This window comes from Girardinichthys multiradiatus, chromosome X, assembly GCF_021462225.1.
Source record: "Girardinichthys multiradiatus isolate DD_20200921_A chromosome X, DD_fGirMul_XY1, whole genome shotgun sequence".
Taxonomy (NCBI): Eukaryota; Metazoa; Chordata; class Actinopteri; order Cyprinodontiformes; family Goodeidae; genus Girardinichthys; species Girardinichthys multiradiatus.
The window spans coordinates 21,694,574-21,708,337 of record NC_061817.1 but is presented as its reverse complement, the minus strand read 5'-3'; the positions used below and the strand labels follow the sequence as shown (position 1 = coordinate 21,708,337).

General features: G+C 39.7%; 2 protein-coding genes across 2 annotated transcripts; both read right to left on the bottom strand.

Annotated features, from left to right (window-relative positions):
* Window positions 1–549: 549 nt before the first annotated feature.
* Window positions 550–8,656, bottom strand: LOC124862436 (kelch-like protein 20). The gene is made up of 12 exons (XM_047356335.1): window positions 8,511–8,656; window positions 7,901–8,212; window positions 7,684–7,818; window positions 7,420–7,611; window positions 6,398–6,541; window positions 5,787–5,973; window positions 3,414–3,560; window positions 3,184–3,312; window positions 1,921–2,097; window positions 1,701–1,847; window positions 1,458–1,623; window positions 550–1,339 (listed from the first exon to the last, which is right to left on the bottom strand). Exons 2-12 carry the CDS (start codon window positions 8,189–8,191, stop codon window positions 1,183–1,185), a joined length of 1,872 nt encoding a protein of 623 aa, XP_047212291.1. The 5' UTR covers window positions 8,192–8,212; window positions 8,511–8,656; the 3' UTR covers window positions 550–1,182.
* Window positions 8,657–9,910: 1,254 nt separating this feature from the next.
* Window positions 9,911–13,193, bottom strand: anks4b (ankyrin repeat and sterile alpha motif domain containing 4B). The gene is made up of 2 exons (XM_047357392.1): window positions 12,867–13,193; window positions 9,911–11,458 (listed from the first exon to the last, which is right to left on the bottom strand). The coding sequence occupies exons 1-2, from the start codon at window positions 13,025–13,027 to the stop codon at window positions 10,321–10,323; spliced, it is 1,299 nt and encodes a 432-aa protein (XP_047213348.1). The 5' UTR covers window positions 13,028–13,193; the 3' UTR covers window positions 9,911–10,320.
* Window positions 13,194–13,764: the final 571 nt, after the last annotated feature.

Below are 13,764 nucleotides of genomic sequence, written 5' to 3'. Positions count from 1 at the left end.
GGAAGTCACTGGCACCTTAGATAATAAGAAATCGGCAGTTGGTGTATTTATTGATCTCAAAAAAGCTTTTGACACAATAAATCATGAAATGTTAATTAAGAAATTGGAGCGCTATGGCATCCGGGGAGTAGTCCTGCACTGGATGGAAAGTTATCTAAGCAACAGGCAACAATTTGTGCAAATGGGTGACTGCCGGTCACCATGCTTGGACATTGTTTGTGGTGTTCCCCAGGGGTCAGTACTGGGGCCAAAATTGTTTATTATTTACATTAATGACATCTGTAAAGTTTCTAAAATACTTAAATTTGTTTTGTTTGCAGATGATACTAATATTTTTTGTACAGGTGATAATTTGGATCAGCTTATGGCTGAAATCAACTTAGTTATGTCAACTTAAGATATGGTTTGATATTAACAAATTATCATTAAATTTGGATAAAACCAAGTTTATGTTGTTTGGAAACTGCGGAAGAAGAACAATATTTTGAGAATATTTTGAGAAGGACCTGTATTCAGAATCCAATGCAAATAAAAAAGAACCCCCAGAAATCTATAATAAAGCTTTTTATTCGCTGTAAATTAACTCTAAATACATTCACCAACATAAAGAACTCATTACAAAACATTAGAAACACAAGTAACATTACAAAAATATTTTTTACAAATCACAGGTCGAGAAGACAAACATTCTGAACGTACAAAGTTCAATTACAAAAGACTGCTCACAGGTTTTGTTTCCTTCGCAGGCAACCTTTGAAAATATTCACAATATATTCCATTGAACCTCAACAACTTCAGACCAGTCATCTCCAAAATACATTACAATAGAAAAATACAGTATGTTAGCTGGGAACATCTTCAGTTTGAGGTGCCCAAACATTAAAAAGGTACCTTAAATACATTAACATTGAACAGAACACGAGTTCCAACTGCTGACTAGACTGCAGGTCACAGTAACTTGAGATCCTGTAAGAAAAAAATATCCTGGAGTAACCCAAGTGTCCTTGACTAACTCCATAAGGCATTGACTAGAACCCACAGGAAAACTCAAGCTCCTTTTGGTCTACTCCTCCATCCTTCTTAGTCAAGCAGCCTCAACACCTCTAATCATGAGGGTCACTGCTGACATGAAGAATGCAAATTATTAAAAACCACACAAGGGTTTCCCCTCAATATCATACTTCAGTTTTCGCACGGAGTGCCAGGACGGCTGCTTATGTGGACATTCTTCCTCAGCTGGAGAGATGCACAGCTGAGCCAGCTGCGGCTGGTGGGCATCTCCCCCACAATCTCCCAGGTGTCGGTTTCTTCACAGTACCTCTCAATAGTGTCGTGATATCTGTACAAAGAATTATCAGCATTAAAAAAAGCATCTATTAACTCAGAGGTATTTAATCTGTAGTTTCCAAGAATTGTGATTAAAGCACAGGACCCACAAGAAAGAAAAAATGGCTCACCTGTCCCAACCCTCTTCACCTCCTAAGACATAAATCTTTCCATCCACTACTGCAGCCCCCGGCCGGTAGCGCCGCTCCTTCATGGGAGCGCACATAGTCCACTGGTTAGTCTTTGGGTTGAAACACTCAACTTTATCCGTGTTCTCCGTTGAAGCATGCCATCCACCTGAAAAGCAATCAGCTCATCAGAAATGACTCTAACCTGGCATGAAAATCACAAAGAAATAGGAATGAGTTTGTTACCTATTACATAGATCTTCCCTTTGAGCGTGCAAGCAGCTGAACCTGAACGTGCAATCTGCATGGGGGCGACCTCTGTCCACACTGCGGTTTTTGGGTGGTAAACCTGCGCAAGGTCGGTGCCATCTCCATCCTCAAGAACTGCGCCTCCTACCAGCAGCAATAGAAATTTTTTTAATAGACAAGTTGAATATTTGTTAAGAACCACATGCTTGTTCTTTACCAGTAACATAGAGCAGACCATCCAGGGCCACCACTGCAGGACTTGTAACAGCCATCTTTACAGACGGCGTGAACTGCCAGGAGTTGGTGTGGGGATTGTAGCACTCCACCGAGTCCAGACGACCTCGGCCTTCCCACCCTCCGACTGCGTAAACAAAGCCGTCCAGCATGACCAGACCTGAAACAGGTTTCTTCAGTTAATGGGCTTTTATTTTTGCTGCACCACACAGACAACATGGTTTAATGCATTATTTCATCCTACACAAGTGCCGACTTCAACACGGAGCTAGCCTTAAACAATGTCTAATGCACACACACGGTCTTCCCAATCTATACAGTTAACCTTGCATTGACTTCCATTCATTGCTATAGCCCAAACCTGACCCTAACCTAAACTCAATTTATACCTTAGTCCTAAATCTAACCAGTAACCCACATGACCCATTTCCACTTGTGTGGACTGGGCAAAATGTCCACACAATGTTGGTGTTGCATCAGGAATTGATCCACACTAGGACAGGCAGACACACGTCTGTCCAGATGTGCACCCACTGTCCAGTATGAAAGGGTTAAAGATTTCAACTCTGTAAATGAATAAAAATACGGAAAGTTCCCAGAACCACTCTTAAATGAACCGATTCCAGTAAACTCTAGCATTAAGGCAAGTGAGGTGACTACATGTTCATAGCTCATAATATTTCTGAACTCAATACTGACTGACTGAAGCAATCTATGATCCTATTAGCTTGCACATGTTACTACAACAGGCAAAAAAATAAAAAATTGAAAAATAGTCCTAAAACACTACAACAGTTTTGTTGTGAAAGTTTACCAGGTTTCACCACAGTTATGATATTCAATCACAATTGTTCAAACTTCCTTCCCAAATATAAAGAATTTTAAAAGGTCAGATCCCTCCTTTAATCATTTTCCCAGTTTATGTTCGGTTAATTTAATACATCCATCTTTAAGGATAATTTCTTTGACATGTTGCAGGTCACAAAATCACTTCCATATAGTGTAAATTATTAAATCTGACTGTTTTGCCTGAAAAGTCCTCCTTCCAAGTCCCGAGGGTAATCCTATGTCATAAGGAAGGTTGCCCCCAACACTACCTACTTATTAAAAATTTGCTCTTTAAGTTGCAGTTTGTTGATTTCCTTTGGTGGAATAAATTATGCTGTGACACAAATGCATCAAATTTTAAACCGATGGGGTAAGTTGTCAGTACATGGCAGAAAATAATGATTCGAGGCTTTCCTACCCAACTCCGAGCGAGCTACATTCATGGGAGCCATCTCCATCCAGGAGTCAAAGCAAGGATCATAGCGCCACATCTCTCTGCTTGCTGAGCCATCAGGAAACTCTCCCCCCACCAAATATAGAGTTGAGTCTACATATGGATGGAAGAGCCAAATGAAAACAAACATTAATGCTGGAGAGGATTCAGTGGAGCAGCTTATTTAGGAAATAATGAAGGAGTTTGAACCTCACCTGAGACGACTAGACCATGTTTGCTGACGGCGAAGGGCAGGCACGCCAGGTTCTTCCAGTGGTTTGTTACGGGATCAAAACTCTCGACGCTGCGCAGCACCACCTTGTCGTCCTCTCCGCCAACAGTCACGATCACTTCAACAGTTCCTGTTGACACAGCAACAAATACGAGAGAAGTAAGCTGGGGCCATGTGGCTTTAGGATATGTTCAGATCTTTAAAACACTTGAATTCAGCGGTTATCACTTCAATGACTGACTTTGATTTAACAACTTTCATTTCAAAGACTAATTTCCAGGATATGTTTTGTTTTTAATTCTTGGTTGAACATAAAATTTGAATTGGGCAGAGGTATTAATAAAACAAAAATGTATAATTGAAGAGTATGAGAAAAAAAAAAGCCAGATCCATCTTTGCATGCTATTAACTAAAGTTACAGTGTAACTAAACAGAGAACAAGTTGTCAGATTCCCAGGGTACATATTCACAAAGATTCCTAAAACTGGTGATGTAATTCCAAAAAAAAAAAAAAATTTAAATTTTTATCTTTACCTCAGTAAGATAAAAGTTCTTCACAAAGCACCATAGATCTTAAGAGAGCTCATAAAGTAAAACAAATGTGAAGAGTAGTGAGGAGGACTTTTAGCGAGCCTTTTAGTGAGTGTCTTAAGCAGAGAAAATGGCGAACTGACAGAGAGAACGGAGAGATATTCTCTGTGCAATGAACAACAGTGAATTAATCAGACGCTACCGGCTCGATCATGCAGGGTCCACCCACTAAACAGTCGAGTAAATACGCACTTAAACATCTCTAACAATCACACAATTATTAATATAGAGATAAGGTTTATCTTATCATCCGCCTAAGAGGGAAATTAAATAGTTTCAGCAGCACAACAAGGTTAAGGTGCAGGAACTTCTAGTAAGGAAGGATAACTAAATAATAGAAATAATGAAAAAAGTTTTTTAAAAAAAGGCCAAAAAAAAGACCCAAAATTAATCACACGCACACACGTATTCCAACTGAATGCAGCAGGTACCAGGGCTGCACACATTCTTGGCTGGTGCGTGAAAGCAGAGGCAACGACACATCGATCTGCTCAGCAACATACTGCCAAGTCTGCCTCTTTCACTCTTTGTGATCCCAGGACCAAACCTACCTTTGGACACTATTCTCTGCCATCTGTGCCAACAGCAGGCTCTGCTACTCTGTTCAGTTGGGTTTTCGCCACCTTTTTTTTTTTTTCTCCACATTGGATGCTGTGTGACAATTGATTTAATTTTGCAAAGTTTCATCATCATGAGTTATACATTTCTTACTCCAGTTTAAATTCTATAATGGTTAATTTCTTTCTATTCATTACTAGGAGCGCATTTGTTTTTTATATTTTTTGTCTTTTGCAACAACCAATCACAGCTCTTAAAAGACAGCGTCACACCTAGTAACGGGCTCAATCACACCTCCTCACTAAGATAGGAATTTCAGTGGTCTCCTCACTCAGAGTCGCTCTCAGCAGCAAACTGAATCACTCTAAAACTGAGACTCATTTACAGGATTTTTTTTAGGCCAAACTGGGAGCTCTCTGAGAGTCCAGGCCCTGACCTTTATTGGATCAACTTCCTACAAGTGAAGAAACTCTGCTGCGAGTGGAAACTGAAAAAAACAACATTCCTTTAATAGCTCATTTGGTGGTTGCTCTGAACTCCTGTCTTTAGGGACCACTTTACTGCATTAAACCAAATCGGAACGTTTTGCATCCACCCTAAAATTATTGGAAAAGAGTAATAGCAAAACCTACCAAGATATGGCTGTCAACCTAAAATGACCAACAAGGGAAGGAGAGCAATAACCATGGAAACAGCCAGTAGGCCAATGGTAACTCTGTGGCAGCTGCTAAGATCCATAGCTTTGAGTGGGAGAATCTGTCAACAGGACTAATATTAACATTATCCACAAATATGGCTTTTATGGAAACTTTGAAGGCAGGAAGCCATTGTTGAGAGAAAGCCAGAAGAAGTCCCATTTGCAAATTGCCACAAGCCATGTAGGAGACACAGCAAAGACGTAGAAGAAGGTGCTCTCATCGGAAGGGAACAATGTTTACTTTTTTGGCCATGAAACACAAAATGCATTGTGTGACATAAAACTAAAACTGGACATCACCCAGACCACACCACCCCTGCAGTAAGACATGATGGAGGTGACATTATACTCTCAGGATACTTTTCTTCAGCAGTAAAGCAAGTCAGACTTGATTAGATGAACAGAGGTAAATTCCAGGCAACATACTTTCGAATATTTTCTGGCAAAGTTGATTTTACACAGAGATTTAATTTCTCCAGAAGCCTTAGTTACAGATGAGACTGTCTGTACCTGTGGATCTACGAGGTCTCGCTCTGGAGCTGTAGAGCTCTCCACGGCGATCCTTCAGCAGCAGGTAATCCTTGGCCTCAGAGATGAGCTTCTGACAAGCCTGGTTCTCCTTCACCACATCTAAAGACTCAACTAGGTCATGGAGGTAGTAAGGGCTGATGAGAGGCAGGCGGATGTGCTCGAGGACCTTTGAGGAACAAATGGAAGCAGGGACATCCTTAATTAGAGAATAGATAAAGGGTTTTTACATTAAATGTTCATTTTACCCTTTACCACCACAGTTCTACAAAATGGCAGAACTCAAAAACGGATTTATTATAGTAAAAAATAAAAATAATAATGACAAATAAGCTTGGACAGTTAGCATCTTTTTACATTTGTGAAAGGGGAAACTCTGGGTAATGTTCCAATGATGGCAAATAATCATTTGCATATGGATGTCTATGCAACTAAAAGAATAGTTTCCTTTCATGACAGCTTAAAGCTAGCAAAAAAAAACAAACACATATTCTGCTAAGAACTCTCCATTTTGTCCAAGACAAAGCAAAAGAAAAACAGGTGCGACCTCACCAATGTATGGCTGAGACACACAACACAAACGTCACCAATACCTTTTCAAAGCCCTGCTTGCGAGAGGGACATTTATTCAACCACAGCATGACGGCCTCAAACACCATCTCCTCTTTAGGCACATCGAGAAGGTCGCTGGAGATGATTTCCGTAAGTTTGTCCACACAGAGGGTGAGGAACTCTTCCTGGAGAGAAAACAACAAGGATCATGGAGATCAGCAGATTTTGGTTGACTGATTTAGATAGTTGGATTCCTTTCACAGATGAACAGTCAAATGACAATATTGTGCACTTTTTTTTGTACGTTGCCTTTAAGAAATACTGACCGCTGTTTTCATAGCTGATTGAATGACACTACGCAGACTGGCCACATTTCTTTAAAAACATCTATTATAGGATCACTTTTGGTCACAGGACAGGTGGAGGTACAATGATGGTCAATACAGCTGATAGAACGACCGTCAAAGATGGAGTTCCACCTAGAAAAATTAGAGGTCTATGGGAAACACTCTGTTATTAGCGCATATTGCTAAAAGCATTTAGCCCCACAATTGCTCTGTGTATACTGAAGAGTTTCAGGGTTTTAATCTGAATTACTGAAACAAATCATTTTCCTGATGACATTCCAATTTGTGCAGATGCGCCTGTAAAAACTATAAGATAGGCAGATGAGTCGAAGGAAATTCCGCCTTTGGTGGAGTATTGACATGAAACGTTTAGGAGCCAGAGGATACAGTGGTGTCTAAATTGCTGGGATTTTATGTAATCTGTTCTTTTATGCACAAGATCAAAAAATAAATACTGGGAACTACCAATTAGGCTTTTAACGGGTGACATAGATTTCAGGCCTTCTATGAAGTTGGACCACGTTCCAAATTTCTTTCCAAGGCTAAAATGCTTACAAACTAAAAAAAAAAAAAAAAAACATTTGATTGGAAATCCCCATTCGAGGAAGAAATTTGCCAAATTGTACATCACTGAAATTTGATGCAAATAAATCCAAACTTTTTCCACTACATATCCCTTATTTGGAAGTCCATTAAACTGAATGCAATACCACTACCTGTTGAGAAACGGTGCTGAAGTTCTCCAAAATGTACTCCATACTGCGTTTCTCCAGCACCTTGCAGGAGTGGGCCTCGGCAAAGCAATGAATTCCCACACAGTTTGTCTCATCCATCTGACGCCCCATGAAGCGACAACAAGCCTCTCGAACAGCCATCACATCCAACAAATTGGCCGCTGCCAGCAGTGCCTACAGAAGCAAAGCAGTCGTCAGCAGCATTTCTCTTTGAAAAAAGGCAACAAAAGAGAGGGAATCACTCACTTGTACGTTTGCCTTAGTGATGAAGACCTCTGATGTGTAGGCGTAGGTCACCAGCTTGCCAATCATCTGGGGCTCAACTCCATTAATGGCAACACGTTCCTGCTTGGACTCCAGCAGGTCAGCTGAAAACATTGCCTGAAGAGAGGGAGAACAATAAAACATAGACCCCAAGATCTTCTAGGACATGACGTGTAATCAGTGAAACTGAGAGGTTTACCTGGAAGTATGAGCTAAAGGATGCAAGTACAATGCGATGACAGGGGAACTCCTGTCCTCCACAGCACAGAGTCACGTCACAGAAAGCTTTGTTGAGCCGCATGCTGTTCAAGCCCCGCAGGACTGTGTTTGGATGCGTGGTTTCCACAAACAGGTAGTCCTCCCCGCACTGAGGGTCCGCGGGAGAGCCAACAGCAGCCGCTGCGGTGCCTGCGTCCTCCTGAGCCTGGAAGATGGCGTTCATGACGGACGACAAGAGCAAGGGAGCGCCGACGGGTAATACTTCAGCCATACGTGACTGTGCTAGGCACTCCTGAGGTAAAATACAGTTATGTTTGACTTAAGTTACAACTTAAAACATGCTTATAAACGAACTATTAAAGTATCATTCTTAAAGTTAGTACAAACTAGTTTTAAATCAAGAGAAATGTGTACGTTGGACGCAGAGAAGCCCTGAGACAATCTCACTAATAAGGCTTAGCTCAGCTTCACAAGCGAAAAGAAGCCACTTTAGACCGAACCGAACCCCCGCATAAAGCTCGGGACCACGCATGTCATGAAAATACCTACAATATTAAACACTGGGGGACTGAAATATTCACACAACATACCTTAAAAACATAGTCGTGACAGAAACAGAAGGACTACTCTCCCACATACAAGGCAAACCAGTTTCAGCTACGCCCCTTAATTGAAGCCTCGCCCATCTACACTATAAACTCCGAGACGCTCGGTGATTGGATCAGCTGAAGTGACATTTCCGGCTACCTTGGGACAATAACAACCAATCACCGAGTTAAGCAGAAACTAACCACCAATCATAGTTCGAGGGGTCTTTTCACGCTCAAGACCATTCTCCTTTAAGTACTTCCTGTTTAGTGTTGTGCCTTTTAACGAAATTTGTTGAACAAAATTGTAATTCATTGTTGTTATTCAGTTATCTCTGCTACCCTTGTCTTAAATACATAGTGATTTCTATGTTAGCAAATGTTTGCTACTTTGTCTTACAAAAAGCTCTTAAAATCTATAAGACTGGAAGGACTCTTGTACTTAGCCCCATTCAGGAGAACCAGCAAATTTTCGGTCAAATTTAGTTCTGGACTCTGGCCATAACAAAACTTTAATTTTCCTTTCATGAAGTATTCTTTTATTAATCTGAGTCTATACTTGGACCAACTGTTATGTTGAGAATTAAAATCCCTCTTCATCTTCAGTTTTCTAACAGACAGATTGAAGTCAAAACCTACTTTAACCCATTCTCTTCAGTTCAGAAATATGGAAAACACCAAAACACAACCAGTGGTTTCCTTGAAATTCTTGCATCACATTCAGTGTCGGCCTCTCTAGCAGCATCCCTGACCAGTTTAAGTAACATATTTTCTCTAGTTTAGGAAAAAAAGGTTTTTGTAATGTCCCAGTTGCTCCATATTATCTTCAGTTACTACAAAGTCCTTTCACTATATCATAGTTTAAATATAACTCTGTGGAGTTTCTGTACCCTTCTTCTAACTGATACCTTTGAACAATGAGATAATTTTTAATCCTTTGTAATATCTTTCATAACTCTAGCTTTGGCAAAACAGAGTGACAGAGCAAATGTCATGGTTGAAACTAAATCCAAAGTGTTTCAAATAAATATTAGGTCAGGTATGTGAACATTTATGAAAGACAGTTATTAAACCTTTTTATATTTTCTCTCTCTAACAAATTTGATTGTTTTTAAGTTGAATTGTGCTGGAAACATTTTTTGCAACTTTTAATAGAATGTGCGATAAGACATTTTTTTTTATCTAGAGTTTAAATAAAAGCTATATTTTCATACCTTTTTAATTACAGTTACTATAATTTGACATTTCAATCAAACTTTAAAATGTATGATGCGCTTCCATTTATCGTAGCTTGGTTTGGGCTCTTGGGTCCAGGTACTTTAAAACCAGTCAAACTTAACCATTAGTCCTTTCTTGGTCAAGGTTTAAATGCATGTTATTCATAAATATAACAAAGAAACAGATTATTTGCATACATGTCTTGTTTATTGGTAAAATGGTCAAAAATGGTTAAAGGAAGTATGATTGAGTGCACCTCAAACATTCAAACTCAACCCCTGAAAATTATGACGTATAACAGATCATTTATGTATCTGTTAGATCAGTCTTAATAAACTTAATGCTGACTTATCGAAACTAGTACAGGGCGATTACCAATCCATTTACTATTTATAGAGAATTTAACTAAAATACACACTGGGTATTGTGTATAAATGACTGTACAATGCTTTTCATTGCTTTTAAAATGTGAAAAGTGTTCATGGGAAGAGTTTGCAGAATCACCTTTGTGCAGTACACAAAATCAAACTCAACAAAATGTGCAGACTTAATTTTACTCAACAACAAAAGGATTTGAATGTGGTGGATATGTAGATCACAAGCTGCTGTCCTTAATGGTACCAGGGTTATCCATTGCCTTTGTTCTGCGAGCTACAGCTTCCAAGATCTTCTTCCTGGGTCCCAACTGGATGCGAATGCCTTTAAGGTCATCATCAGAGCAAAGCAAGAGTGCTTCCAAGTCCAAGTGCTCTCTTTTGAAAGAGGGGGCAAATTCTGGCAAGGAGATGGCAGACAAGAAAACCTCCAAAGGAGAGTTTTCCCCATCCTCATCATCATCCAGTCCCAGATCTTCTTGATCCCAAGGAAGGTCACCATCGCCTGCATCCCCATAGCCGGCAGCATCTTCATCTGCCTCAAACAACTGGTTCTCAACAAGGTAGCCAAGATTTTCATTATTTCCAGTGGGAACTATATCCTCCGCCTCCATGTTCATCTTCTTCATGAAAATCAGGCCTCCAAAGCCAGGTCGGTTAAAGATGGATTGTTTGACTTGGCTTGGCTCGTTTCTAATGTCGTCATCTTCATATCCCTCCATCTCTCCGCTGACCAAGTCATTCTCCTCTTGTTCGTCAAAGACATCTAGAAACTCTGGTTTATCAGAGGATTCATTCTCCTGTTTGCGGAAGATAACATTCCCATCTGACCCTGATCTCTGCAATGTACCTTTCTCTTTCTTCCCCATCTTCTGGATAGTGCCTTTAACCCTAGCCGTAAGAGAGCCAGATTTGTCTGCGGCAATAAGCTTGGAGAATTGTTCATTGACACCGCTCATAGTGCCGCCATCTGAGAACGCTGACCCCATGCTCGCCTCTGAAACCGACCCATTCATGCTTCCTCCGCGGTGTATTCTATCCATCTTGTCTTGGTGCTTCTTCTTCACCTTCTCACAGAGTTTCACTCGTCTCTCTGCCTCTTTCTGGGCCTCCTTCTTGATGTTGGCAACCTTTTTTGGGTTTTGGTTGGTTTGCTGTGAGGCAGCGTCATCTAGGAAGCGCACACACTCCATGTGGCCACGAGAAGCAGCAACATCCATAGCTGTGTGGAAATCATTGTCCAGGGCAAATAGGTTGGCTCCAAAGTTAACCAGAAAGCTGATGATCTGCATGTGGCCGTTAGCAGCTGCGTGGTGTAGCGGAGTATTTCCCCAGATGTCACTCTTGTTGGGATCTCCTCTGTGGTACACAAAGGGGGGAAAAAAAAATCTGAATTGTGGGTTTTAAATGCGGAAATTTTGTTAAACCTAAAAGTATTGGCACTGGATTTTGATTTAGAGTTGTCAGGGTAAAGGAGCCATTAAAAGTACATTTAAAATTGTGGTTGTAACATGACAAAAGTGGAAGCTTAAAAGAAGTATCAATATTTTAAGGTACTGTATATGGTATTTTTCAGCTTTGATTCCTACCTATATGGTTTTGCTGTACAGTTATCAATATAAAAATATTAAAATAATGTAATTGTACCCATTGAACTCAAAAGGTTGGAAATCACCAGCATTTTGTTATTTTAAAATGTTTAGAAATACCCAGACAAAAAAAAAAAAAAAACTGTAGATTTATGGTCCTAAATGTTTGTTCAAATTTAATTTTTTTGAGCTGATCAGATACAAAAGATCTGGGGAACATATTAGGGGTTAGGAGTTACAACCGTTTTTACATTGCTGGATGTGACAGGTTTGACTGTTTGTGAGGAAGAGCTATGGCAACGTCCAGTGTGTACCTTGTCAGCCAATAAAGTTTTATTACAAGAACTGGAAGGGAGCTATAAATGTATGCTGCTGGTTCCATGAAATGATACACAACCTCCCCATATCTCTGTTTCTAGTTTCTGTATGGCTGTTCGCTGTCTGTTGCTTTCCACCCTTCTTCACAGGAACACAAACAGCAACAAAGAGAAATCTAAAAATGTTAAGTAATGTGTTACTAAAAAATAATTTAGTAACACATTACTTAACATTGTGAAAGTAGTTGATAAGTTATTATGAATTTGAGTTCTTAAATACTTTGTCACATTAATCAAAACGTGAGGAAAGGCAACCCTTTCTTCATCATCTTATCAGTAATTCCAGCTCTTGCTGTAATGATCAAAATAAAAGGATTTTGACCACATTTTCTATTGTATGCAGGTTGTGTCCAGCAAAATATCTCAAACATATCTTCTCTGAGTTTCACAAGTTTTTGTCCATCTTTTGTTGAGCTGACAGTGGGAGGCAGTGGGGCTGGAAGGGGTTCATGGACAGATGAAGGGCTTTATTGTTTTAAAGCATGAATTTGGATGACTAATCTTTTAGGTCAGCTCATGACAGAGAAGAGTCCAGTCGGCAAAATTAGGTTTCTCTTCATGGCAATAAGGTGAGTGATAATTGTTCTAGCAAAAAAATTTTATAAAAAAGATTGAACAGGAAGATTATATTTCAATAAAATTTACTTTCCAGTAGTTAACCTAGTTAATTGCTCTATAGGAGCAATTTACAGCTTTAGTGAAAACTAAAATGTTTGAAATGTGAGGTTTTAAACATGTCAAGTGAAAATAAGGACTTTGTCTATATAAGCCATGTGAAATAGAGAAGTTCATCAAGCTTACTCTCTGCTGCATATGAGCTGAAGAGCCTCAACGTGTCCGTGAAAAGCAGCCAGCAGGGTGGGAGTCATGCCATCGTCATCAGCAGTGTTCAGGTGCTTCCTTGTGGCCTCCTTCAACAGGTCTACGTTGCCATCAATCGCTGCCTTGTGGTACCGAGACATCTTTGAAAACTTTTCAGAATCCTGCTATTTCTCCTGTTTTTGCCCTTCACTCGTGTCAAATGAGTGATGGCGACTGTGGACCCGAGCACACAAAGTGATCACTGGGTGTGCGAGCTGCTTAGCAATAAAACAAAAGCAAAGTCCAGCTCCCTGCTGACAGCTGCATCACTTCCTGCTCCACTTATCAATGTGTCTTACCCAGAGCTCACAATGAGATCTCAAGACCTTGAACATAATATCAGAGCATTCTCATTTCCTTTATGGTCCTTCTGTACATTACTAAATTAAATTTTTGTTCAACAAATCCTAAATAATTAACTGAACTTTATGAAATCTTAATTTAAAAGATTAATACCAAATCTCTGTCAAGTTAACTAATTTGTAATCTATACAATATGGGCATCTTGATGTTTAATATGAATTTTAACAATAATGAGAAATTGAAGTATTATGTAAAGTAATGAAAAATAAAGAAAACATTTTTTAAACATTTTGTAAAAGGCATTACGATTCTGTTTATAGGGTAGAATGAATTATTACACCCTCACATTTATTCCCACCTAAAATGGCTAAAATTACACATATGCTTTCCATGCACATGATTACAACACTGTCACTAGGCGTTCTGAAGGAGATTTGCCCTGCTTAAACCTTTAGACATTTATCTCAGTCTGCTCGTGACTGTTGGATAGAGTGAACTACAAGGTAAGTTTAAACGATCTGCCTGAAGCCTTCAG